Source organism: Dendropsophus ebraccatus, chromosome 9 (assembly GCF_027789765.1).
Source record: "Dendropsophus ebraccatus isolate aDenEbr1 chromosome 9, aDenEbr1.pat, whole genome shotgun sequence".
NCBI lineage: Eukaryota > Metazoa > Chordata > Amphibia > Anura > Hylidae > Dendropsophus > Dendropsophus ebraccatus.
The window spans coordinates 21,134,938-21,161,349 of record NC_091462.1 but is presented as its reverse complement, the minus strand read 5'-3'; the positions used below and the strand labels follow the sequence as shown (position 1 = coordinate 21,161,349).

General features: G+C 46.1%; 2 protein-coding genes across 2 annotated transcripts in view; one reads left to right on the top strand and one right to left on the bottom strand.

Moving 5' to 3' along the window:
- Positions 1-1,360: 1,360 nt before the first annotated feature.
- Positions 1,361-26,412, bottom strand: part of LOC138800746 (protein mono-ADP-ribosyltransferase PARP15-like) — a 28,487-nt gene continuing 3,435 nt past the window's right edge. Inside the window, exons 4-15 of the mRNA XM_069982685.1 lie at positions 26,238-26,411; positions 25,375-25,538; positions 23,515-23,635; positions 21,806-21,868; positions 20,938-21,114; positions 18,645-18,817; positions 17,714-17,791; positions 12,424-12,486; positions 12,188-12,233; positions 7,334-7,479; positions 4,726-4,900; positions 1,361-4,578 (exon numbers count right to left, since the gene is read on the bottom strand). Coding sequence (XP_069838786.1) covers positions 4,280-4,578; positions 4,726-4,900; positions 7,334-7,479; positions 12,188-12,233; positions 12,424-12,486; positions 17,714-17,791; positions 18,645-18,817; positions 20,938-21,114; positions 21,806-21,868; positions 23,515-23,635; positions 25,375-25,538; positions 26,238-26,411 — 1,679 coding nt within the window. The 3' untranslated portion in view covers positions 1,361-4,279. The remainder of the gene's footprint in view (positions 4,579-4,725; positions 4,901-7,333; positions 7,480-12,187; positions 12,234-12,423; positions 12,487-17,713; positions 17,792-18,644; positions 18,818-20,937; positions 21,115-21,805; positions 21,869-23,514; positions 23,636-25,374; positions 25,539-26,237; position 26,412) is intronic.
- NMI (N-myc and STAT interactor) overlaps positions 19,496-26,412 on the top strand; it is a 35,365-nt gene continuing 28,448 nt past the window's right edge. Inside the window, exon 1 of the mRNA XM_069982687.1 lies at positions 19,496-19,685. The gene's annotated coding sequence lies outside the window, so the exon portion shown is untranslated. The remainder of the gene's footprint in view (positions 19,686-26,412) is intronic.

Here is a 26,412-nt window from a genome sequence, read left to right as displayed (position 1 = left end):
GTACAGTGTATTGTATACAGTGATCTAAGTCTTACACTAGTGTACAGTAATGTATACTAGTGTAAAAAAGTAAAAAAAAGTGCACCAAACACAATCCCCCCAGCCCCCCCTACCCCATAATAAAAATGCATTACATTCCCCATATACAATACACCATTACATAAAAGTGATCAAAAACACAAATCCTATACATATTTGGTATCGCTACGTCCGTAACGACCCAATCTATAAAACGTTATCAATAATTATACCGCACGACACACGCTGTAAAAAAAATAATAAAAAAACAGTACCAGAATAGCTGTATTTTATCAATCTGCTTTAGAAAATACATCATAAAAGAGATCAAAAAGTCATATAGATATAAAACTTGGTATCAATAGAAACTACAGATCTTCCCGCATAAAATAAGCCCAAAACCAGCTCTGTCGCGCAAAAGATAAGAACGCTATGGATCTTGCAATGTGGTGACAGTTTTTCTGGGTTTTTGCTAGGAAGATAGTTTCTATTGCGCCAAAGCGGTAATAGTTAAAAAAAACCTATACAAATGTGGTATCGCCGTAACCGTAGCGACCCAGAGAATACATGTATTATGTTATTAGTGACCGTCTTTACGGATTTTTACGGCGATCACTAATGGGCTCTATTCTGCTGCCATCAGCTCTTTATGGCGATGGTGCAGAATAGTGCAGCGGCGCCGGTAATGCCCGCAGCCCCCTCCTCTCAGCTACCGGAGGTCGCTGAGAAGTTGGGGCAGAGTGTGGGCTCAGTCCCGGCCAGTCCCAGCACCGACGATCGCCGTTATTACCAGTATAACGGCGGCCACCGGTAACGGGCACTGCACACTTTCATCTCCTCTCACCGTTAATCCCCAGTGAGAGGAGATGAATGTCTCCCCCCCCCCCGTCCCCCCGGAATAACCTTAGTGTTCACAGTGATTAATTCCTTAAGGTACAAACACACTTGCCGCATCGGCAGCGAGCTTCTTACTGCGTATTCGCAGCGAGGATCCCGGCCCTGTGTACTCAATGGCAGACAAAGTCGCAGCAGGGATGTACATCCCTGCTGCAAGTTTGTCCAAAGGCCGACCCGTTAACCCCCGGCCGCCGGAGACTATACATCACCTGGTCCCGACTATACATCACCTGGTCCTTCGCTGATTTCCAGCACGTCCCGCTCGGCCAATCAGTGCGCTGCCCCACCGCAGCACTGATTGGCTGAACAGGCAGCGAAGACGTATGGAGCCCCGTAGCCGGGATCAGGTGACGTATAGTCTCCGGCGGCCGGGGAGTTAACGGGGTGAGCTGCGGACAAACTCGCAGCAGGGATGTGCATCCCTGCTGCGACTTTGTCTGCCATTGAGTACACAGGGCCGGAATCCTCAGCGAGTCTCGCTGCGAATACGCAGCCAGAAACTGGCTGCGGATACAGCAAGTGTGTTCGTACCCTTAAAAAAAAAGATCAAACTCTCATTCTCTCCACCACCAGAGGTGGCGGAGAGCATGGGGCAATAATCAGGGACTATCCGATGTGTCCTGGCACAAGTGATCAGCGGTATATACTATATACCACTGATCACTTGTTCCAAATGCTTCCTTCACTTTTTGTCCCGTCACCAAAAATCATTGATGACGGGATAAAAAGTCAAGTGCCCCGGATTACCTGTAACCACCCTAGATTACCTGTAACCACCCCAGATTACCTGTAACCACTCCGAATTACCTGTAACCACCCCAGATTACCTGTAACCACTCCGCATTACCTGTAACCACCCCAGATTACCTGCAACCACCCCACATTACTTGTAACCACCCCAGATTACCTGTAACCACTCCGCATTACCTGTAACCACTCCGCATTACCTGTAACCACCCCAGATTACCTGTAACCACTCCGCATTACCTGTAACCACCCCAGATTACCTGTAACCACTCCGCATTACCTGTTACCACCCCAGATTACCTGTAACCACCCCAGATTATTCATAACCACTCCAGTTTACCTGTAATTGCTCAGATTACCCGTAACCACCCCAGATAGTCAGTAAACACCCCCAGATTGCCTGTAACCACCCCAGATTGCCACAGGCTACCCATAACCACTACAGATTGTCACAGATTGCTCGTAACCACCCCAGATTGCCCATAACCACCCCAGATTGCCCGTAACCACCCCAGATTGCCCGTAACCACCCCAGATTGCCTGTCACTCCTCGCCCAGATTGCCCATCAACACCCCAGTTTGCCTGTGACCCCCCCAGATTGCCCGTCACCACCCCAGATAGCCCGTAAACACCCCCAGATTGTCCGTTACCATCCCATATAGCTAGTAAACAACCTGCCCTGCTGTGTGCCCATACAATGGTTAATGCCCACATATGGGGTACTGTTGTACTCAGGAGAACCTGCGTTACAGATTTTGGGGTGCGCTTTCTCTCCCGTTCCTCGTGAAGTTGATAAATTTCAAACTAAACAAACATATTATTGGAAAAATTCTAGTTTTTCATTTTTACTGTCTAATTTTGAATACTTTCTTCTAATACCTGTGGGGTCAAAATGCTCACTGCACCCTAAGATGACTTCTTTGAGGGGTGCCCTTTCCAAAATGTGGTGACTTTTGGGGGGTTTCTCTTCTGCGGACACTACAGGGGCTCTGCAAACGCACCTGGCGCTCGGAAACTTGTTCAGCAAAATCTGAACTGAAAATGCTAATTGGCGCTCCTTCCTTCTGAGCCCGGCTGTGTGCCCATACAGTGGTTTACGCGCACATATGGGGTACTGTTCTACTCAGGAGAACCTGCGTTACAGATTTTGGGGTGCTTTTTCTCTCCCTTTCCTTGTGAAGTTGAGAAATTTCAAACTAAAGGAACATATTATTGGAAAAATTCTATTTTTTCATTTTTACTGTCTAATTTCAAATACTTTCCTCTAATACCTGTGGGGTTAAAATGCTCAACGCACACCAAGATGTATTCTTTGAGGGGTGCACTTTCCAAAATGGGGTGACTTATGGCGGGGTTTCATTCTGCTGACACTACATGGGCTCTGCAAATGCACCTGGCGCTCAGAAACTTCTACAGCAAAATCTGCACTGAATATGCTAATTGGCGCTCCTTTCCTTCTGAGCCCCGCTGTGTGCCCATGCAGTGGTTTACGCCCACATATGTGGTACCTTTCTACTCCGAAGAACCTGCGTTACAGATTTTGGGGTGCCTTTTCTCTCCTGTTCCTTGTGAAACTGAGAAATTTCAAACTAAACATACATATTATTGGAAAAATTCAAGTTTTTCATTTTTACTGTCTAATTTTGAATACTTTCCTCTAACACCTGTGGGGTCAAAATGCTCACCGCACACCAAGACGTATTCTTTGAGGGGTTAACTTTCCAAAATGGGCTGACTTTTGGGGGGGTTTCACTTCCCTGGCACTACAGGGGCGCTGCAAACGCACCTGGCGCCTGAAAACTTGTACAGCAAAATCTGCACTGAAAATGCTAATTGGCGCTCCTTCGGTTTTTAGTCCCGCTGTGTTCTCATACAGTGGTTTACGCCCCCATATGGGGTACCATTGTACTCAGGAGAACCTGCGTTACAAATTTTGGGGTGCTTTTTCTCTCCTGTTGCTTGTGAACATGAGATACTTTAATCTGAACGAACATATTATTAGAAAATTTCTATTTTCAATTTTTCTCTGGCCTAATGGTGAATACTTTCCTCCAGCCCCTGTAGGGTTAAAATGCTCATTATGCCCCTAGATTAATTCCTTAGGGTGTGTAGTTTCCAAAATGGGGTCATTTATGGGGGTTTCAAGTATACAAGCCTCCTAAACACACTTAAAAAAAGAACAGGTCTCTAAAAAAATTAGTTTTGGAAATTTCATGAAAAATTGGTAATTTGCTGATACATTTCGGGCGCTGAAATCTCTGTGACCCGACCGGCTCAGGAAGCGGGACCTGGCGGGATCACGTAAGTATAGGGGGCTCTAACGGGGGGTCGGGAGCCTGTCTCCCCGGCACGGGGGGTGACAGGTCCTCTTTAAATATGACACCTGGAGCTATCACCTACGGATCTACCAAACCTGTGGTGAAATTTGTTAGTTTTAAGCAGTTAAAAACCATGAAAAATGTGATTCAGACAATAATTCTACATGTAGAGAAATGCATATGGCCGAAACCACGCTCCCATTTTTTCATGCTGCTAACTGGTGTGTGAAGATGGGGCGTCTTCAGGTTTAGTGCCTAGGGCAGCAGCAGCTGTTAGTACGGCCCTGTCCATAAGGGCCTATGATTTGTGAGGCTTAAATGTAATCAGATATTCGGGATATGCACAATCATCATAGAAGACAACAAAATAGGTTTTCTCCTTCAGTGCATTTGCCACTGAGTCATACCGATCTCCCTTGGGGTCATCATTGATATACGGTGGTTCTTTGTAGCTTGAGTCTCCCTGGCAATACCTTCCGGTTACCACTGCAGCTTGGTAGACGTATTTTTTGCCATCGCTGTCAGGAACAGAATACCTGTCTTCAGTAGAGTAATTTGACCCAATGGAGAAGTAGGTTCCGGAGCCGCATGCTGTTCCTATTGGGTTTAATGCAATATTCATGATGGAACTTTTTAGCATAAGATTATTAATATTTGTAACATTTTTTATTTAAGCTACAAGTTAAGTATGACCACGTTTTTAGCACAATATTATAAGCATAGGCAAGCTGCCCAATAACTCACCATTTTTACCATGATAGATCCGGTTGAATCCTCCTCTGTTTATGTTGTTTAGAACAGCAGATGATGTGCCGTGATACAGGTGGCGGACATTTTTCCTCCCTGGATTCTTTCTTCTTACCGTTTTCCTCCTAATTGTGAAGCTCTGCCATAACTTTATATTCTGGATCCTTTTGATCTAGAAAAGATACATTTTACCTTTTAAGGCTATGTTCACACTGCGTACGAATCCGTACGCATTTCGTACGGCGCCGTACATGTGCGGCTGAAACTACGGGCGTGCGAATATTCGATGTGCGGCCGGATGCGTACGCAATGTGTACGCAATGCGAACGTACGCCCGTAGTCTACTTACGCTTCCCGAGCGCCCTACGTAGCGATCTGACAGCGGTCTTTTACTTGGAAATCTTCGCCTAGCCCCGGACACCCCACAGAACCTTTTGGATCGGCATAGAAGAGTGGAAAAATGAAGAAATCACCACTACGTACGGATTCGTGCGATACGCTACCGGCGTAAGTTACAGCCTTCCGGCCGGAAACAATAGTCTGGTTCATTTCTTACGGCACCGTATACGATCCGGGCATACATTCGTACGAAGTGCGAACTGTGTGGCCGGTGTCGTATACTTTGCATTGTACGCTAACTACATAAGTTTCCGGCCGCATATTCACAGAGCGCACTACGGCCGGAAGCTTACGTAGTGTGAACCTAGCCTATGGCTACATTCACACACAGTAAGATAGACGAAAAATACGGCTGTATTTTCAGTGTTTTAATGTACTTTTATTGAAGTCAATGGCAATCTGACCTGCAATGCACTCACACTATAGAATAATGGCCATAATTGATTAAGACCACTCAAATAATGGACATGCTCATTATATACAATCTGCAATGTGTGAACAGATGGGAATAATCAACTATATTTAGCAAAAACAGGTTGTAAATAATGTGCATGTTCATTATTTGATTTCTTTATGTCACATAAGTGCTGGATGAAGGTGCCGGGGATATCGCCTATCTGGACTTCAGCAAAGCCTTGGATACAGTTCCCCATAAGGAGCTGATAGAGAAGTTATAGAAAATTGGATTTAATCCCTGGATTGTTCAGTGGATTAGTGGTTGGCTGAAGGATAGATGGTGGTGACAAGGGTCTGTTCTAAGTTATACTCTTTTTAACAGTGTGCAATAGGGTTGACATTCCTGGAGGTGTCAGTAATATGGAAAATGATTTAGCTTTGCTAGATAAGTGGTCCAAACTATAAAAACTGCAGTTCAATGGTTTTCAAATGTAAAATAATGCACTTGGGGAAAAGAAATCTTCTATCCGGGTATGATATTGGCAGATCTCTATAAGCAAAGACTTCAGAAGAGAAGTATTTAGGGGTAGTGATATCTGACAGCCTTAAAATGAGTCCCCAGTGCAACTAGTTGGTGGGGAAAACTAATCATATGCTGGGCTATATATATATATATATATATATATATATATATATATATATATATTATATATATATATATATATATATATATATATATCTATAATGGTATGCTGGGCTGTATATATAATGGTATGCTGAGCTGTATATATATAATGGTGTGCTGAGCTGTGTGTATATATATATATGGTATATATAATGGTATGCTGGGCTGTATATATATAACGGTATGCTGAACAGTATATATATAATAGTATGCTGGGCTGTATATATAACTGTATGCTGAGCTGTATATAGATATATATATATAATGGTATGATGGGCTGTATATATATAATGGTATGCCGGGCTTTATAGCTAGAGGTATAACCAATAGGAAGAAGGAGATTGTGATCCTGCTGTATACAGCTCTAGTAACATCACATCTGGAATACTGTGTCCAGTTCTGGAGACCTCACCTGCATAAAGATATTGATAAAATAGAACGGGTCCAAAGACGGGCTACAAAAATGGTGGAGAGTGTGAGGTATAAACCATATCAGGAAAGACTTCAGGATTTGAATCTGTATAGTCTGGAGGAAAGTAGAGAAACCTTTATATATGTAAAGGACTAAATAAGGTTCAGGAGGGAATTGTTTTTAATTTAAAAAAAAAAAAAATCAAGGACAAGGGGCATAACCTGAGGTTATAGGAGGAAAAGATCAGAAGCAACATGAGTAAATATTACATTAATGAAAGAGTAGTATATGCTTGGAACTTCCAGCGGGTGGTTGGTAAATCCACAATAACTGAATATAAACCTGCCTGGGATAGACATATCTGTATCCTGAGATTATAAAAATAATAATAAATAATAATGAAATGGACCAGGTGGCGGTCATAATCAATTACGGCCATTATTCTATAGTGTCAGTGCATTGCTGGTAAGTTTTCCACTTACTTTATTCTAAAATTTATTTTATTTTATGGTGGGTGAACATAGCCGTAGAATTTGTTACATCAATTATTACCCTTTCCTCATTATAGATGGGTCACATACTATCTGTATTATCTTTACCAAAAATAAGGTAATGACATCTCTATAGCAGAGACCTATAAAGATTCAGTGCACAAGGTTCTACTGTGTGCATGATTCCATAAAATAATCGAGTTAGTAATCGATCATAATAACCTCAAGGACAACAAATACACTGGGCAAGGCAGTTTTCAAGAATTCTTTCTTAACAGTTTTGTATTCCGTTGAATCTTCACTTAGTATCACTTCCTGAAATTCATTGTTTCCAGTATCGGTCCAGGTCCCTGGGAAATGAATTCTCACTGTAGCAAAATAAATAAACATATGGAAATTGTTAGAAATTTTTGTGAATTTTTTTAATTGCTGCTGAACTAGTTATTATTCTGGAGGCAGAATTTGTGAGAACAAAGGGGGACCGGCGTTTTCTGCTCCGGACTTATAAATGCCCCCGCAGCTCTGGCGCTACGGAGATTTATGTAGAGGCGGACTGCCTCTACATAAATCCCGTGCGCGCCGGTGTGCACCGCCAAAAACCTACGCCAGCTGAGGACTGGAGTAGGTTTTCGGCGTATCTTTTGGCGGTGTCACGGCCGCGGCGGCGTCCCGCGTTCCGGGCCGCCGCCGCGACCGCTTCCTGCCCCATGCAGCAGCCGGTGTCCATAGTCGGGGACCCGGCGCTGCTATCACCTCGGCCCCGGGGGGCGCCTCACCTCTCCACGCTCCTGTCTCCCGCTGTGCCGGCCGGCGCGCGCGTCCCCGCCTCCTAGGGCGCGCGCGCGCCGGCTGTCTCAGATTTAAAGGGGCAGTGCGCTCCTAATTGGTAGTTGCACCTAATCACTCCCCTATAAATCCCAGCATGCCCTGTCCCCTGGGTTGGAGCCTCTACATGCTTCCCATAGCGTTTGGCCCAGCTCCCTGTTGTTCCTGTGTCCTGTCCGTTACCTGGTCCCAAGTCCCTGTTCCTGAGTCCTGTCCGTTACCTGGTCCCTAGTCCCTGTTCCTGGTTCCTGTTTCCCTGTCACTCCACCCGTTCCCGTGTCCAGCCTGTCACGTGCGCTCTCACCTGCAGACCATTGCCTGTGTCATCTCCTGCCACGCCTCGCCTGCCGACACCAGCAACCAAGCCAGGGGTAGCGACCTGGGGGTCGCCTGCCGCAGCAAGTCCATCCCGCCTTGCGGCGGGCTCTGGTGAAAACCAGCGGCCCCTTAGACTCCGCTCCCTGGTGAGGTTTGTGCCATCGCTGGTGCCGGTCCAGTGGATCCACTACTCCGGGCGTTACAGTAGGCTCCAACCATGGATCCCGGCGAGGTGCCTGATCTCCGTGATGTCGCCAGAGTGGTCACTCAGCAGGCGCAACAAATCCAGAAGCAGTCACAGCAGATCCAGCAACTCACTGCCGCCTTACAGCAGCAGACTACTGCCCAGCGCACACCACCTCCTGACGCTTCTTCTTCACTCCGACTGGCCCTCCCAAGCAAGTACTCTGGGGACTCTAAGTTGTGCAGAGGATTCTTGACTCAGTGCACCATGCACATTGAACTTTTGAGTAGTCAGTTTTCCACCGAGCGCTCTAAAGTGGCTTTCATCATCAGCCTATTAGAAGGTAGAGCCCTGGCCTGGGCCACGCCACTGTGGGACCGTGATGATCCAGTTGCTGCCAATCTCCGGGCCTTCCTATTCGAGTTTCGCTCCGTCTTTGAGGAACCTGCCCGTGCTTCTTCAGCCGAGACTGCTCTCCTCAACCTCTCTCAAGGCAGCTCCTCTGTTGGTGACTACGCCATCCAGTTCCGCACCCTGGCAGCCGAATTGGACTGGAACGAGGCCGCCCTATTGGCCACCTTCAAGAAGGGCCTGTCTAGTCGTGTGAGAGACGTGCTCGCTGCCCGAGACCTGCCTACCTCCCTGAACGAACTCATTCTACTGGCCACCCGAGTTGATACTCGTTTTTCGGAGAGGGAGGAGGAGGTTCGGCATGAACATTTACTAACCCGTTCCCGTCGCCATCCCCAGCTGGCGCCGGTTTTCCAGAATCCTGACCTTTCGATGTCCCAACCCTCTCCTGAGATTCCTATGCAGGTGGAACGGGCTCACCTGACGCCTGATGAAAGAATCCGGCGCCTGGAGCAGAATCTCTGTCTCTATTGCGGTGGTTCCGATCACTTCCGGCTGGGATGTCCCCTACGTCCCCAAACATCCGGAAAATGCTCGCACCTAGGTCCGGTGGGACAGGTGTCCCTAGGTGTGAATGCCACCATTCCAAGTCTGTCTATGCCAGTTTCCATCCGGACTCTCTCAGGACGAAATCATCAGACTACTGCCTTCCTCGATTCTGGGTCAGCAGGCAGTTTTATTGCGGCAACATTGGTCCAAAGATGGCGGCTACCAGTGACCCGACTAGCCAGGCCTCTGTCTATCTCCTCGGTCACAGGCGAAATTCTTACCGACCGTGTGTACTACCAGACCGCACCTTTAGTCCTCCAGGTGGGTCCTTTACATCAAGAAGAGATATCCTTCTACGTCCTGCCCCATTCTTCCCCCGCGGTCCTCCTGGGACTCCCGTGGCTGCAAGAACATGCCCCTCAACTGGACTGGAGAACCGGGGAGATTCTCAGTTGGGGTCAGGACTGTTCCAACCAGTGTCTCAGGTCACCTCAGACCAAGTGTACTATGTCGTTTCCTGTCCCAGCCAAGCCTCTACCCGACCTACCGGCAGAAGACCAAGACTCGGCGGATGCCTTCTCTGCCGAGGTGTACCCTCTCTCCGTACCCAAGACTAAGGTCGTGTCCTCTCACCACCGGGAGAACTTACAGAAGGTCCTCGTCCACAGACCCACAGTCCCTTGCCATGTTTTACCGCCTGATCGCCTAGCACCAGTCGTCACCTCCTCGCCTCAGAGAGTACCCCCCGGAAAGACTCATGTTCACCCTGCGCTTCGAAGAGGTATTTTGAAGTGGGGTCATTCCTCGTTGGAGGCCGGGCACCCTGGAGTCCGTAAGACCGGCCAACGGATCTCTCGCCACTACTGGTGGCCTAGTCTGTTTCAAGATGTCAAAGACTTTGTGGCTTCCTGTGCCATCTGCAGGCAAGAAAGAGGGGGAGGCCAAAGGGGGGGGGTACTGTCACGGCCGCGGCGGCGTCCCGCGTTCCGGGCCGCCGCCGCGACCGCTTCCTGCCCCATGCAGCAGCCGGTGTCCATAGTCGGGGACCCGGCGCTGCTATCACCTCGGCCCCGGGGGGCGCCTCACCTCTCCACGCTCCTGTCTCCCGCTGTGCCGGCCGGCGCGCGCGTCCCCGCCTCCTAGGGCGCGCGCGCGCCGGCTGTCTCAGATTTAAAGGGGCAGTGCGCTCCTAATTGGTAGTTGCACCTAATCACTCCCCTATAAATCCCAGCATGCCCTGTCCCCTGGGTTGGAGCCTCTACATGCTTCCCATAGCGTTTGGCCCAGCTCCCTGTTGTTCCTGTGTCCTGTCCGTTACCTGGTCCCAAGTCCCTGTTCCTGAGTCCTGTCCGTTACCTGGTCCCTAGTCCCTGTTCCTGGTTCCTGTTTCCCTGTCACTCCACCCGTTCCCGTGTCCAGCCTGTCACGTGCGCTCTCACCTGCAGACCATTGCCTGTGTCATCTCCTGCCACGCCTCGCCTGCCGACACCAGCAACCAAGCCAGGGGTAGCGACCTGGGGGTCGCCTGCCGCAGCAAGTCCATCCCGCCTTGCGGCGGGCTCTGGTGAAAACCAGCGGCCCCTTAGACTCCGCTCCCTGGTGAGGTTTGTGCCATCGCTGGTGCCGGTCCAGTGGATCCACTACTCCGGGCGTTACAGGCGGAACGGATGGACTCTAAGTCCGTGCCCTCCGTTCCGCCCCTACACACCCCCTTCCCGCCCCACTGGCATACCCGGCGGAAAGGGGCGAATTGCAAATATTTTATTCGCAAATGGCCGTTTTGCGAATAAAATATTCACAATTCGCCCCTTTCCGCCGAAAAGTACGCCATTTTGGCTTGATACATGATGAGCGAAAAAGATTTCAAAAGTTCGGTTCAGCTGTTTCTCGAAATTTTGGCCTAGTAGGGCCAAATTCATGTGGATTGCACCCTTTGGGCAGTTATGGTCTGTGTTATACATGACAAGTAAGGCAAAGTTGTGCCATGTCGGCCACATGTAACGTTTGGGAAAAGTGCCTGTTTATTACACCATGTATGTGGGAGGAAAAGCAGCTAATATAATAGGGGTTTAGTGTTTTAAAAGCACGCTGCTACTACCACTACTACCAGTAAGATTGCTACTGTCGTCTTTTATAAATTATGATGTTTGGTGACTATTTTATGCAGAGACTCTATTGGAGACTACTTGTTATGTGCTAGAGGACCTCTAGCTATAAAAAGGGACTTCTAATTTAAAGGACACTATACAGATTATGTTATCACGTCACCACTACGGCAGTCACCAGACTTTGGTTTATAGGATAATTGTAATATAGACGCTGTGTCAAGTGACGCTTAAAAGTTAAAAGGGTACTCTGTACTCTAATGGATGCTGATTATCTGTGCTGTATACAAGTGCGTAACCTGACAGACAACTCACAGGATTAACTTCACCCAGGAGAGCTGTGGACAGGGTGTTTTGTCACACAAATTGACAGGACAGGAGCCATTTCACAGCTACACAGTTTACAGGATTACCCTCATGCAATCCCCCCATCTGTCCCCGATACCTAATGAACCTTTTATAACCCTCTTTAAATCTGCGTCAACCTATCTGTCTCTAACTAGTGTAATTATGTACTGATGCCATTTTGGACAAACCTTGGGATGAATTTTAGAAAAATTGGTTTGTTCCCAAATTGAAATGTTTGCAAACTTTGGAATGTATCTTGGTTTGGGAAGTTCGGAAACTCATCTATACTATGTACCTTCCTATCTAGATATAATATATACTAAAAATGAGCACTTCTGAATGCATATAACCTATAATAAATATAGTTTAAGTGTAGAAAAGTAAATTAGTACATACCTCGAGTGTGGGTTGCTAATGACACGTTTACTTCATGTTGAGGTGCCTAAAAAATATGTAAAAATATCTATCTATCTGTAACATGTATGATAGATAGATAGATAGATAGGCGATAAATAACAGATAGGGGATAGATAGATAGATAGATAGATAGATAGATAGATAGATAGATAGATAGATAGATAGATAGATAGATAGACAGACAGACAGACAATAGACTGGAGAACTAAACTTGCCTGTGTCCTGATCCGGAGCAGTGGCATTTGTGGAGGGCAAGTGACCTGAGGAGACTGGCAGCGCTGAGGAGGGAGGAAAAGATGATTGGTAGGAGCAGTGGCCGGACAGCTAGGTGGCTGCCTATAGGTGGAATCTTGCGGGCGTCCTGGCTGTTGTTGAAATCTGTCGGGCAGTGTGACGGTTGGTTGATTCTGACCACCACCTGTCACAGCACCCACCCCCTCATAGCAGAACACCCGAGCTGAACAGCACCTAGAATCAGCAACACCCCCCCCCCCTGCTCTGGCTGTACTTCCTGGTTAAGCAGTTGTAAGCTTTCCTTCAGCTGTTCAACAAGGTTCTCCACCCTGCCCATTCCACACCCAAATCTGTTGCAGAACATTTAGACTGTGTTCACACATTGCAGCTTCATTGTGTTACTGCAGTACGTTATCATTTAATTGTGGTCCCACCCACACAGCGCACTGTATTCTCTACCTGTAACACCACAGAGCACACTGTATTTTATACCTATAACACCACACAGCACGCTGTATTCTCTACCTGTAACACCACACAGCACACTGTATTCTCTACCTGTAACACCACACAGCACTGTATTCTCTACCTGTAACACCACATAGCACACTGTATTCTCTACCTGTAACACCACACAGCACGCTGTATTCTTTACCTGTAACACCACACAGCACACTGTATTCTCTACCTGTAACACCACAGAACACGCTGTATTCTCTACCTGTAACACCACACAGCACTGTATTCTCTACCTGTAACACCACACAGCACGCTGTTTTCTCTACCTGTAACACCACACAGCACTGTATTCTCTACCTGTAACACCACACAGCACACTGTATTCTCTACCTGTAATACCACACAGCACACTGTATTCTCTACCTGTAACACCACACAGCACCCTGTATTCTCTACCTGTAACACCACACAGCACACTGTATTCTCTACCTGTAATACCACACTGCACACTGTATTCTCTACCTGTAACACCACACAGCACGCTGTATTCTCTATCTGTAACACCACACAGCACACTGTATTCTCTACCTGTAACACCACACAGCACGCTGTTTTCTCTACCTGTAACACCACACAGCACACTGTATTCTCTACCTGTAATACCACACAGCACACTGTATTCTCTACCTGTAACACCACACAGCACGCTGTATTCTCTACGTGTAACACCACACTGCACACTGTATTCTCTACCTGTAACACCATGCAGCCCGCTGTATTCTCTACCTGTAACACCACACAGCACTGTATTCTCTACCTGTAACACCACACAGCACACTGTATTCTCTACCTGTAACACAACACAGCACACTGTATTCTCTACCTGTAACACCACACAGCACGCTGTATTCTCTACCTGTAACACCACACTGCACACTGTATTCTCTACCTGTAACACAACACAGCACCCTGTATTCTCTACCTGTAACACCACACTGCACACTGTATTCTCTACCTGTAACACCACACAGCACTGTATTCTCTACCTGTAACGCCACACAGCACACTGTATTCTTTACCTGTAACACCACACAGCACGCTGTATTCTCTACCTGTAACACCACACAGCACTGTATTCTCTACCTGTAACACGACACAGCACACTGTATTCTCTACCTGTAACACCACACAGCACTGTATTCTCTACCTGTAACACCACACAGCACGCTCTATTCTCTACCTGTAACACCACACAGCACACTGTATTCTCTACCTGTAACACCACACAGCACGCTCTATTCTCTACCTGTAACACCACACAGCACGCTGTATTCTCTACTTGTAACACCACAGAGCATGCTGTGTTCTCTACCTGTAATACCACACAGCACACTGTATTCTCTACCTGTAACACCACACAGCACGCTGTATTCTCTACCTGTAACACCACAGAACACGCTGTATTCTCTACCTGTAACACCACACAGCGCTGTATTCTCTACCTGTAACACCACACAGCACACTGTATTCTTTACCTGTAACACCACACAGCACGCTGTATTCTCTACCTGTAACACCACACAGCACTGTATTCTCTACCTGTAACACGACACAGCACACTGTATTCTCTACCTGTAACACCACACAGCACTGTATTCTCTACCTGTAACACCACACAGCACGCTCTATTCTCTACCTGTAACACCACACAGCACACTGTATTCTCTACCTGTAACACCACACAGCACGCTCTATTCTCTACCTGTAACACCACACAGCACGCTGTATTCTCTACTTGTAACACCACAGAGCATGCTGTGTTCTCTACCTGTAATACCACACAGCACACTGTATTCTCTACCTGTAACACCACACAGCACTGTATTCTCTACCTGTAACACCACAGAACACGCTGTATTCTCTACCTGTAACACCACACAGCACTGTATTCTCTACCTGTAACACCACAGAGCATGCTGTATTCTCTACCTGTAACACCACACAGCACACTGTATTCTCTACCTGTAACACCACACAGCACGCTGTATTCTCTACCTGTAACACCACACAGCACGCTGTATTCTCTACCTGTAACACCACACAGCACACTGTATTCTCTCCCTCTAACACCACACAGCGCGCTGTATTCTCTACCTGTAACACCACACAGCACGCTGTATTCTCTACCTGTAACACCACACAGCACGCTGTATTCTCTACCTGTAACCCCACACAGCACCCTGTATTCTCTACCTGTAACACCACAGAGCACACTGTATTCTCTACCTGTAACACCACACAGCACGCTGTATTCTCTACCTGTAACACCACACAGCACCCTGTATTCTCTACCTGTAACACCACACAGCACACTGTATTCTCTACCTGTAACATCACACAGCACGCTGTATTCTCTACCTGTAACACCACACAGCACGCTGTATTCTCTACCTGTAACACTACATAGCACGCTGTATTCTCTACCTGTAACACCACACAGCATGCTGTATTCTCTACCTGTAACACCACAGAGCATGCTGTATTCTCTACCTGTAACACCACACAGCACGCTGTATTCTCTACCTGTAACACTACACAGCACACTGTATTCTCTACCTGTAACACCACACAGCATGCTGTATTCTCTACCTGTAACACCACACAGCACACTGTATTCTCTACCTGTAACACCACACAGCACACTGTATTCTCTACCTGTAACACCACACAGCACACTGTATTCTCTACCTGTAACACGACACAGCACTTAACTTTTAATGTACTTTTAATTTTTTTTCCGTAATTCCCTTTTAAATGCAGGAGTGTTACAAATTCAAACAATCTGATTGGTGTTGGAAAGTGTCCATCAAGTGTCAAGATTCCGTGAGTTAAACTGGTTAGTTAACCCTTCAAGTGTCCAAGTTCTGTGACATACTATAGTTTATTGCGTTACAATACAACGCACAGACATATATCCCGGAACTTTGTGTAACATTAAAACTTTTGAAAAGCGGAAGGCAAGTGCAAAGGGACGAGGACGGGGGTGAGGAAATGATGGCGCAGGCACAAGCCATTGGAAACTTTGGCTTTGGTATCCAGGAGCACATTGATCTGGGAATTCAATCTGAACCAAACACAGGAATTTATGTCCTGTATTTCTATGTGCTTCTTGGGCGACCTCGAATCAAAATTGCTGACAATAAGCGCAAAGCTGGCACTATTGCTGCAAAGCACAAAATATTCAAAAAAGAAGCCATGCACTGCTTCCAACAGAAGTATGATGGAATAAGCCACCGTGGAAAATAAGCTTCTTCTATTATTTCAATAAAAATTCAATTATAGGCCCAGCACGCTTGCCATGGATGCTGTCTTTAACGTCAATGTCTTCAATGTTGAAGGAGTACCTGGCCGATCATCACCCTGTCCTCCACGATCCCCCTGTACCCTATAATTATTGGGTCCCCAAGCTGGAAACATGGCTACAACTGTCCTGTCCTGCTACTGTCCTGCTGCCTTGGAGATACTGGCCTGCCGTGTCGCCAGCGTTCTCTATGACAGGGTATTCAGCACAAGGGTATTTTTTGGAGGTCTCAAACTCAATTTATGAAGCCCTCAAAAAGTTAAGTTTGAGGCCCTTGAAGTCAGCTCTCACCTCAAGGGCCTCTAACTCCATTTATGTGTAATGAAGGGCGTCTGGAAGTGCTAGATGACTTTAAAGAGGATGTTTCTGACCATATAACACACACACAATGACAATAACGGTAGATTCTGTTTGATTTCGCCCCATGCCTATGCTATATGTGGTTATCATAGGCAACGTGATTTGAAGGGCTGCATCAAAATGGGGGTTTTTTTTCACTTATAATTTGGCTTTATGTCCATGCTAACGTAGATGAAAGAAGGTTTCCTGGTGTGTTTTTTTTGCTATCCCAGTTGCATTCCAGGGGTGATTGAATCAATATTTGAGGAGTCCTTGTGGACTTGGTGACATCTAAGGGCCCTATTCCACAGTAACGATAATCGGCCGGATCGGCCTCATTTGGCCCGATTCGGCCGATTATCGTTCGGTGAAATAGAGAGAACGATCAGCTGATGATCGTGTCATCAGCTGATCGTTCATTTAGGGCCAGACCTAAAATCATAGTTCCCCCACCACGCATCGCTACGGTTGAATAGCAGTGCGCGGCGGGTGACCGACGATTTGACAAGCAGCAGCAGCAGCATCATACATTACCTGTCCAGGCTTCTTCTCCGCTCTGTCTTCATCCCCGGGTCCCGCGCGCTCTATCTTCAGAATGGCCGGCCGGTGTGATTGGCTGAGAGCTCCGTCAGCTGACCGGCCATTCTGAGGATAGAGCGCGCGGGACCCGGGGATGACGATCGCGCAGAGAAGAAGCCTGGACAGGTAATGTATGATGCTGCAAGGGCTGCAAGGACATCGGTAACAATGTCCTTGCAGCCCTCACTCAACGATCATTGAGCCATGGAATAGGCCCAGTAAACGAGTGCCGATCTAGCAGATCGCCGCTCGTTTACATTGTTAATCGGGCCCTCCTCGGCCCGTGGAATAGGACCCTTAGTGGTCGAATTTAAGTTTCCAAGAAGCAAGCATTTTTCTCCCATTGACTTTAATAGGATTCAATATTCAATCGAATCTATTCGCTGTCTATTTGAATTGAATTTCGAACTTTTAAATATTTTACTACTCGCTCATCTTTGGTAAAAAATATTATATTGGTGAAACTACTTTGGAATTCAAAAATCGTATAAACCAATACAGATACACCATCAGAAAAAAACATCTAAACTTACCTGTCTCGTATAATTTTGTAAAGGCTGGACAAAGTAAACGGGATCTGAGATGTGTTTTGATTGAGTGGGTCTTCCAACCTGAAGGGGGAATCAGACAAATGATTTTGAAAAAAGAGAACTGTGCTGGATTTTTTTAACTTGAAGCATTAGGTCCTGGGGGCCTTAAAGTGACATCTTTGCCCACCAATTGACATCTTTGCCCAACCGCTTTTACCTTCAGATAGCTGCTTTTTATCCAAGATCTGTCCTGGGGTCCGTTCAGCATGCCTCTCCGTCCCTCCTCCACGCCTCCTCATCATTAGGAGTGCTCCTTGGCAGGATTTTTCCTATTGACCGCCTGTCTCAACACTGCACAGGTGCCTTAACAATCCAGCACATGTGCAGTGTTCACACAGGTGATGAATAGGAGAAATTGTTATAGGGGCGTTTCTCATAATGAAGAGGGCGGGCAGGAGGGATGGAGGGGTGTCGCAATCCTAGGGCATGGGTACTCTAGGCCACGCCAACTTGACACAGAGCTGCAAGTTTAAAAGTAGTTTTTTAGGACCTTAATTGCATCACCTGCCATACTAGTTAGTACGGTTGAAAAAAAACACACGTCCATGAACCAAGGAGGAGATGGGTGAAAGAAAGGGGGGGTGGATGATAGGTAGATTCTATACATATGAATAAATATTATTTTGGTCCAAGAACTTGCCTAAGCCTGTTATGAAGCCCTCTACTGTTTTTGCTGTGACCAGATCACATACATAAATACATAATATAAAAGCTGAGCTCTCATTTGTTACTTTGGGCAAGTACTGCGATGTGTATTTGTGTGTGTGGTATTTTGTAGTATAGCAGAACTATTTATTATGTTTAACAATACTATACATGTTTGTCTTGTTTGAACATATTGTATTCCTCCATAGCATTAGTCAATAACCATTACCTGTATCTCTTGGCTTTTGGCTTGAAAGACCTCAAGATATTTAGAGTACATGTTTTCTCGTATAACAATTATAGAGATGGTTTGAAGCGTCGGAATCGGAGTTTCTGACAAGTACTTTATAATGCTGCTTAAAATCGCCTTGATGGACTCTTCAGGATCAATGCGAGCCATGCCTGAAACACAAAATGCAACTACATGTGTATTATCCTAATTAAGGCTATGTTCACACTACGTAAAAGTACGGGTGAACAATGCCTATTGTTGGATGGGATCCCGGCCGGGGCGTATACACATCGTACGCGCTCTGGCCGGGATCCTGCACGGGGCCGCAAATAATTCAATGAATTGCGGCCGTAGGAAACCCTGTCAGTTCACTCAGTGAAGTGAGCGGCTCCGGCCACTTGCTTCACTGTGTGCTATGGGAAGTTCTGATGCGGGCGCGCGCTGATGCGCCCGCATCAGAACCCTGCGGCTGAAAGATAATCCAGACGGTACTTAAAGGACAAGTGCCATGAAAAACTTTTTCCCAGTAATTGAAGCACATTACAAAGTTATATAACTCTGTAATATGCTTCAATCACCTATCTGCCTCCCTTCCCTGTCTTTTCCCCCCTACACCCCCCACACCCCCCACCAGGAAGTGTCCTGACTCACACAGACCTGATCATCACCAAGCTCTTCTCTCAGCTCCTTCTCCTGTTACACTAGCCTCCCCCCTCCCCTGCCTTGTCAGGTGACAGGCTTGCTCAGCTCCCATTGGCTGAACAATTGCAAGCCATCACTTGTCACATCTCACTTGCTTATCTTCCCTCAGACTGACTCGGGCACATAGACAGCTCCCCCCTCCCCTCATACCCTCTCTCCTGCTGCCGTGGACTCAGTGAAGGAGTCATGTCACTAGAGAAGATAAGCTGAGCAAGCAGAGTCACCTGACAAGGAGGGGAGGGGGAGGCTGGTGTAACAGGACCTAGAGCAGCCCTCCTGCTGATGACTCATCCTCACAAGAAGGAGCTGCCTGGTGACGGTGACGACAGTAATCAGGTCTGTGTGAGTCAGGACACTTCCTGGTGGGGGGTGGAGGGGGGAAAAGACAGGGAAGGGAGGCAGATAGGTGATTGAAGCATATTACACAGTTATATAACTTTGTAATGTGCTTCAATTACTGGGGAAAAGTTTTTCATGGCACTTGTCCTTTAAGTACCGGCCGGGATGATCCCGGCAGAAAGGCCGGTCTCTATACGTAGTGTGCACATAGCCTAAAGGGGGACTCCAGATACTAAAAATACTCTTGTTCCCCCCTTCTATATGTATGGATACATTTTTTTCCGTTTACGCCATGCAGTTTTAATAACATTATATTTTAATAGTTTTGACATTACATTGTTAGTATTGATTTTATACCTTTTTGTTTTAAAATTGGGAAGGGGGGGGGGTGATTAGACTCCTAGTTCCTCATAAATAATCTCTGTGGCCAGCAGTAGTTGCTGGCTATTAGTGTTCCTGCTACGCTAAGCGTGTTCTTGCTGTTACTTGTAGTTCTCCTGATCCTTTTGCTCGGTCTCTGATTTCTCTGTTTTACTGCCTGCCCAGACCATTTTTGCTTGACCTTGACTACCCAACTGCTTCCGTTTTTGTACCTTAGCTGCCCGCTGTTATTGACCAGGACTGTTTACCTCGCCTTATTGTGATTGTTTGTTTGTCATACCTTACCAGCGTAGGGACCGTCCTCGTGGTTGTCCACAGCTGCCTAGGGCTGTCTTGGGGCAAATAGGCAGGGACAGTGGGCGGGGTCAGCTTAGGGCTCGCTGTCCATGTCTTGTCAGACTGCCTTTTGCCATACATGACACTAAAATTTTAATTTGGGGAATACCTCTTTAAAGGGGTACTTTGATGAAAACTTTTTTTCCCCTTCATATTAATGGGTGTGAGACAGTTATATAGATTTGTAATTTATTCCTATTTAAAAATCTAAAGTCTTCCAGTACTTATCCGCTGCTGTATGTCCTGCAGGATGTCTGTATGTCTGCTGCCACCTCTGTGTGTGTCAGGAACTGTAGGAACAGTAGCAAATCCCCATAGAAAACCTCTCCTGCTTTGGACAGTTCCTGACATGGACAGAGGTGGCAGCAGAGAGCACTGTGTCAGACTGGAAAGAATACACCACTTCCTACAGAGCATACAGCAATTGATAGGTGCTGGAAAGCTTTAGATCTTTAAATAGAAGTACATTACAAATCTATATACCCTTTGGCTGACTACAACCCTTACACTCTTTTAGCTATGGCTGACTTACCTGTTCCGATGGGTGGCAGCGCAAGACTCACAAAACCATTTTTAGCACATTCCACCAAAATTATGTTTATTACGCCTTCAAAAGCCGGCACAGTGGTTGGTCCAATAACATGCATGATTTTCTTGCCTTTAAGTCCCCCTCCATTTGTTATTACAACTTGTCCTTGTTGTAAATGCCCTAAAAAATAGACTTTGTTCAGTTCAAGTATCACATGACTATTGTGTATCATCTAGGCAGGTTGTGGACTCTATTGGCATCAATAGATCAGGATATACCATAACTTGTGGATTTGGATCAGAAGCATAACCAGTGCACCATGATCACCATACAGCATAGGTGTCTGATTTTTTTTTTTTGGGGGGGGGGGCTCTTCTATAAACAATACATGGAGCATGTACTGACCCATCGCTGCATGCAACAGGGAAAGTTGAGGGTCTAGACTTTTTCTTCTTTATAGACACTTATGAGACCCTGTTTTAGGGGCTGGAATACCCCTTTAACACCATAAAAGGGGTGCTCCAAAGGAAAAAAAAATATTTTCAGATCAAGTGGTGTCACAAAGTTATGCAGGAAGTGGTGTATTCTCTTCAGTCTGACACAGTGCTCTCTACTGCCACCTCTGTCCATGTCAGGAAGTGTCCAGAACAGTAGCAAATCCCCATAGAAAACCTCTCCTGCTCTGGACAGTTCCTGACATGGACAGAGGTGGCAGCAGAGAGCACTGTGTGAGACCATGAACTTGCTCCATGGCTGGTGAACAATGCAGATGTCCCGGCAAACTCTGACTAAGAGGTAACGTAACTAATATACACAAACTCTCAGTAAATAGAAGGGTCGGTATTGCTTACATTAGGGGAATAAAACATACCGATTCTCCTGCATTCCTCCTTAACAGTGTCTCCGGCTGCAGCCAGTATAGCTCCAGATATCCCTGTAAACACATGAAGAATAATTATACCTGTTATCAGAATATAATGTACGGCAGCCTGAACCAGAACATGCGGTAAAGACAGTCATCTCTTCACTCTGCTGCTGTGCCCTGACTGCTATCTGGTCATGTAGGCTGTCCTTCGACAACCCCTCCCCCTCCAGCGTAACAGATGGGCCTGCGTCCTGTACGCCATTATTATCACTGGCCTCCTCTGTGACTCTGGGGGCTCTGACATAGAGAATCACGCCCATAGAGGACCACCAACATGTCTAGATACCAGTCATTTACATACAGTGAAGGAAGTTTTCAAACTAGATTTTTTAGGGGTATGTGTAACACGGAAATAAAGTATTTATATGTTGGGGAACACTGTCTCTGGCTATATTACACTATGTTAATAGTTTCTGCACTGATTTTGTGATGATTGGTTCCTTTTAACCCCTTCAAGACAGAGCCCATTAATGCATGAATGTCCGGGTCAAATTAATGCAATGTTCCTCCCCGCCTTCTAAGAGCCATAGTGCTTTTATTTTTCCACCTACAGGGCTGGTTGAGGTGTAATTTTTTGCGCCATGATCTCTATTTTTTTTATTTTTTTATTTAATAATGTTTTTATTGTTTTCACATAGAATACTTTAAAATCAATGAACACCATTAACAAAGACAACCATATATATATATATATATATATATATATATCCCCCTCCCCCCTGTTAGACAGAAATACACTCCCATAAACAACACAATTAACTTCCTGATGCAGTATACTTCGCAGGGCGCCAATATTACCTAATCTAAATAATTCTTCATCCCTTCACCACCCCTCCTATTACTATACTAATTACATTAATGACTACCATATTCCTATAGGCGGTCCTGCCCCATCCCCCCTCTGAAAGGCCAGGCCACAGGCCGGAGCCGACCCCACAACCGACCCAACTCCGCCACACAACACTAAATAAATAAATAAATAAATCATTAAATAAAAATTAACTATATAGATACACGTATAAAGGCATATACACGTACATACACACATATATACACGTGCATCTTCCTATACACAAGTAAACCAGAAAAATAAACAAATTACCACCCCCTTTGACCTTCCTCTCTGCACCTCCTTTCATTCTCTATTTTTTATTAATATCATATTGGTGGAACAGAAAAATTTTGATCGCTCTTTATTCATTTTTATTATTTCATTTTTAATTTTTTATATAATTTTAAAAAGATCAGCAATCTTGGTGGGGTTTTTTTCATTTACACGGATTACCCCCCGCCTGTCGGTACACGCGATCAGAACCCCCGCAGCAATCACTCAGGAACTTGTACCTTAAACACTGCAATCGCTATCGTTTAAGGGGTTAATGAGAGGCAGCTGCGGGGTCGCAGTTTCCTCTCATTATCCTCAGCTCCTGGGACACTGATGTGTGAGGGACCTCTCTCACTGCAGCTGCCCCGTACACATCAAACCCCTTTAGTGTCAGGAATGTATATATTCATTCCTACTGCATGGGGTATGTGCAGTAGGAACATATATATACAGATTGCTGGGGTTAAGCATCTCTAAGTACATCAGTATTTATATTCCGTTTTAGGAAGAAAACAGCATCTCATTTTCTTCTTAACCACTGTATACTTACCAAATTGCTGGTTAAGTGTCTTGTTTGTTAAGTTTACAACACAGTCTGAGGCCTGGAGAGTGATGTCTCCTTTGATTAACTCTATTTTCGTCCCACAAGCTGAGAAGTGATGATAATATACCTGAGAACAGAGAGCAAAAGATGTATATAAATGATATCTAGTACAATAACCTTACTTCAATAAAGACTGTCACATTTTTATGAGTTCTTAAAAAAGAAGTCCAGAGGAGGGAGGGAATTTTTTTGGAATGGGGGTGGGGGAACATAGAAAAAGAAGTTATTAGAGATGAGCGAACCTGGAGCATGCTCGAGTCGATCCGAACCCGAACTTTCGGCATTTGATTAGCGGTGGCTGCTGAAGTTGGATGAAGCCCTAAGGCTATGTGGAAAACATGGATATAGTCATTGGCTGTATCCATGTTTTCCAGACAACCTTAGAGCTTTATCCAAGTTCAGCAGCCCCCGCTAATCAAATACCGATCGTTGGGGTTTGGATCGACTCGAACCCGATCCCGGTTCGCTCACCTCTAGAAGTTATATCTACCCGATGCGGTGCCCGCGCAGAGCCGTGTCCTGCTCCTGGACCCGGCCGACAGTCTTCTTAGCTTCCTAGCTACCCTCCCTGGCTCCCGTGCAGCTATGTCACGACCCGGCTGACAGATGCCCTGATCGGCAAGTCAGGCACTGAGGCGGGACACCACTGCTGTCACTGATTGGCTGAGCAGGCTAAATCCCACTCATTTGTGACATGTCAGCTGAGCCGTGAGGCACCCTGAAGCTGAGAGAAGATGACCCCGGCGGGGTACTGGAGCCCTGGGATGCGGCTCAGCATGGAGGCCGGTAAGCATACTGTCTTTATTATGTTTCTCCATTGTGGGCAATGATTGACGACCCCCCCCCTCCCCCGGACTTCTTTAATCATCGCATGGCCATTGGGTCACCAAGGCTTCCTACTTTTCTTCCTATGGTAAGAACTGGATGCCTCTATGGTAAGAATGTAATTCCCATATAAGCAAGTTATCCCTTCTCCATATGCTGTACGGTGAGGGTCTGACCATTGGGCCCCCCCAAACCCAAGACTAAGGCAAAAATCTTTGGAACTTTACAGTGGCCTTCTAGAGAATGAATATACTACTGTACATGCACGCTTGCTTATCAGTCATTTTGGGGAAATGTCCCAGTTCTCAGGATTAGCAGTAGCCCCACTGATCAGCATGTTATCCTCTGTCCCGTGGATAGAGGATACCATCTTGCAATGGAAATACACTGGAAATGTACTGGAAACAAGTACTGGATTATCAGATTCTTTGGATTTTATGATGCTAAACTAAAGCAATTACATTGTATCATGCTCTAATTGTTACATCTTATTGTTACGCATTTGATTACCTGTGTCTGAAGAAGTTGGATGCAGCCCTATGGTTGCCTGCAAAACATGGATATAGCCATAGTCTGTATCCATGTTTTCCAGGGCTCCCTAGGGCTGAATCCAACTTCTTCAGCCACCGGTACTCAAGAGAGTATACAAGAGAGAATACAGAGAGATCAGATTTAGGAGTTGCGATCAGCTCTATTATTCTGTAATTCAACTAAGCGTATGCTCAATTTTTTAAAATTAAAGACCCATTTAGTTTGACCTTCATCAAAACATTTGAAAACTTTTCTGATGGTCATGAATCTTCGACTGTAGCATATAGTAGATACAAGTTCAGGAACAGCTTGGTCAGTGTATGCACCAGCACGCCTCATGCCATGTATAGCCCGCTGCTGCCATGTTCCTAGAGAGGGAAGCTCTGCGCTAGGGAGGGTAGCGGGACAGCAAGCCCTCAGTGATCTACTACAGTGATCATAACTACATACCTTGTAATTCTGGAAAAAACTGCAATAAATGTCATAAACGCTCGGTTCAAATATGACAATAACAATCTCAGAGATGTTGGTCCTTGTGGTGGGGTCCTTTAGGTATTCTTCAATTCCTGTCATGATGAATATAAAAGAGCTATGTGCATCTAGATTAGCTGACCCTAAATGTAAAGAAAAAAAAACTATGAAAGGAGACACTTCACACTAACACACTCCAAAATATATAAAATAACATTTTTGTCCATAGCAAAGTGTTAAAGAAACAGCACCACCAAGGCAAATACTGCAGGCTGGCGCTGCCCCTTACTCCTCCCCCCTCCTTGATTGATGTTCTGGGTACTGCAGGCTGGCGCCCCCCCCCCCCCTTCCTCCTTGATTGATGTTCTGGGTACTGCAGGCTGGTCCTCCCCCTTAATCCTCCCCTATACTTGATTGATGTTCTGGGTACTGCAGGCTGGCGCCCCTCCTTCCTCCTTTATTGATGGTGTGGGTACTGCAGGCTGGCGCCCCCCCCCCCCTTCCTCCTTTATTGATGTTCTGGGTACTGCAGGCTGGCGCCCCTCCTTCCTCCTTTATTGATGGTGTGGGTACTGCAGGCTGGCGCCCCCCCCCCCCTTCCTCCTTTATTGATGGTGTGGGAACTGCAGGCTGTGGCCCCTCCTTACTCCTCCCCCTCCTAGATGTTCTGGGTTGACTGCCTGCCCAGCCGTATTGATAAACCACAGAGAACCAAGAGAAATGATAAATCATGTTTACATGACTTGCTGGGAGAACTGGATGGTTATGGAAATGCAAAGTGATTCCATCTTCCATGTTTAGTTGAATAAACTCATATGAGCTTGAACCCATTCACACCGTACCTGTCCCCATTGCTGGGAGACTGACGCTCCGCATGTCGTGGTGGTCACAGGTTTTAAGAACTTTCATTACAAAAGTAGAAATTCTTTCCGGTTTAACGTGAATTAGATGAATTATATGTTTGCATTTTAGATTTCCAGCTGATGTTATAACATAGCCATTGTGGGGGAACTTAGC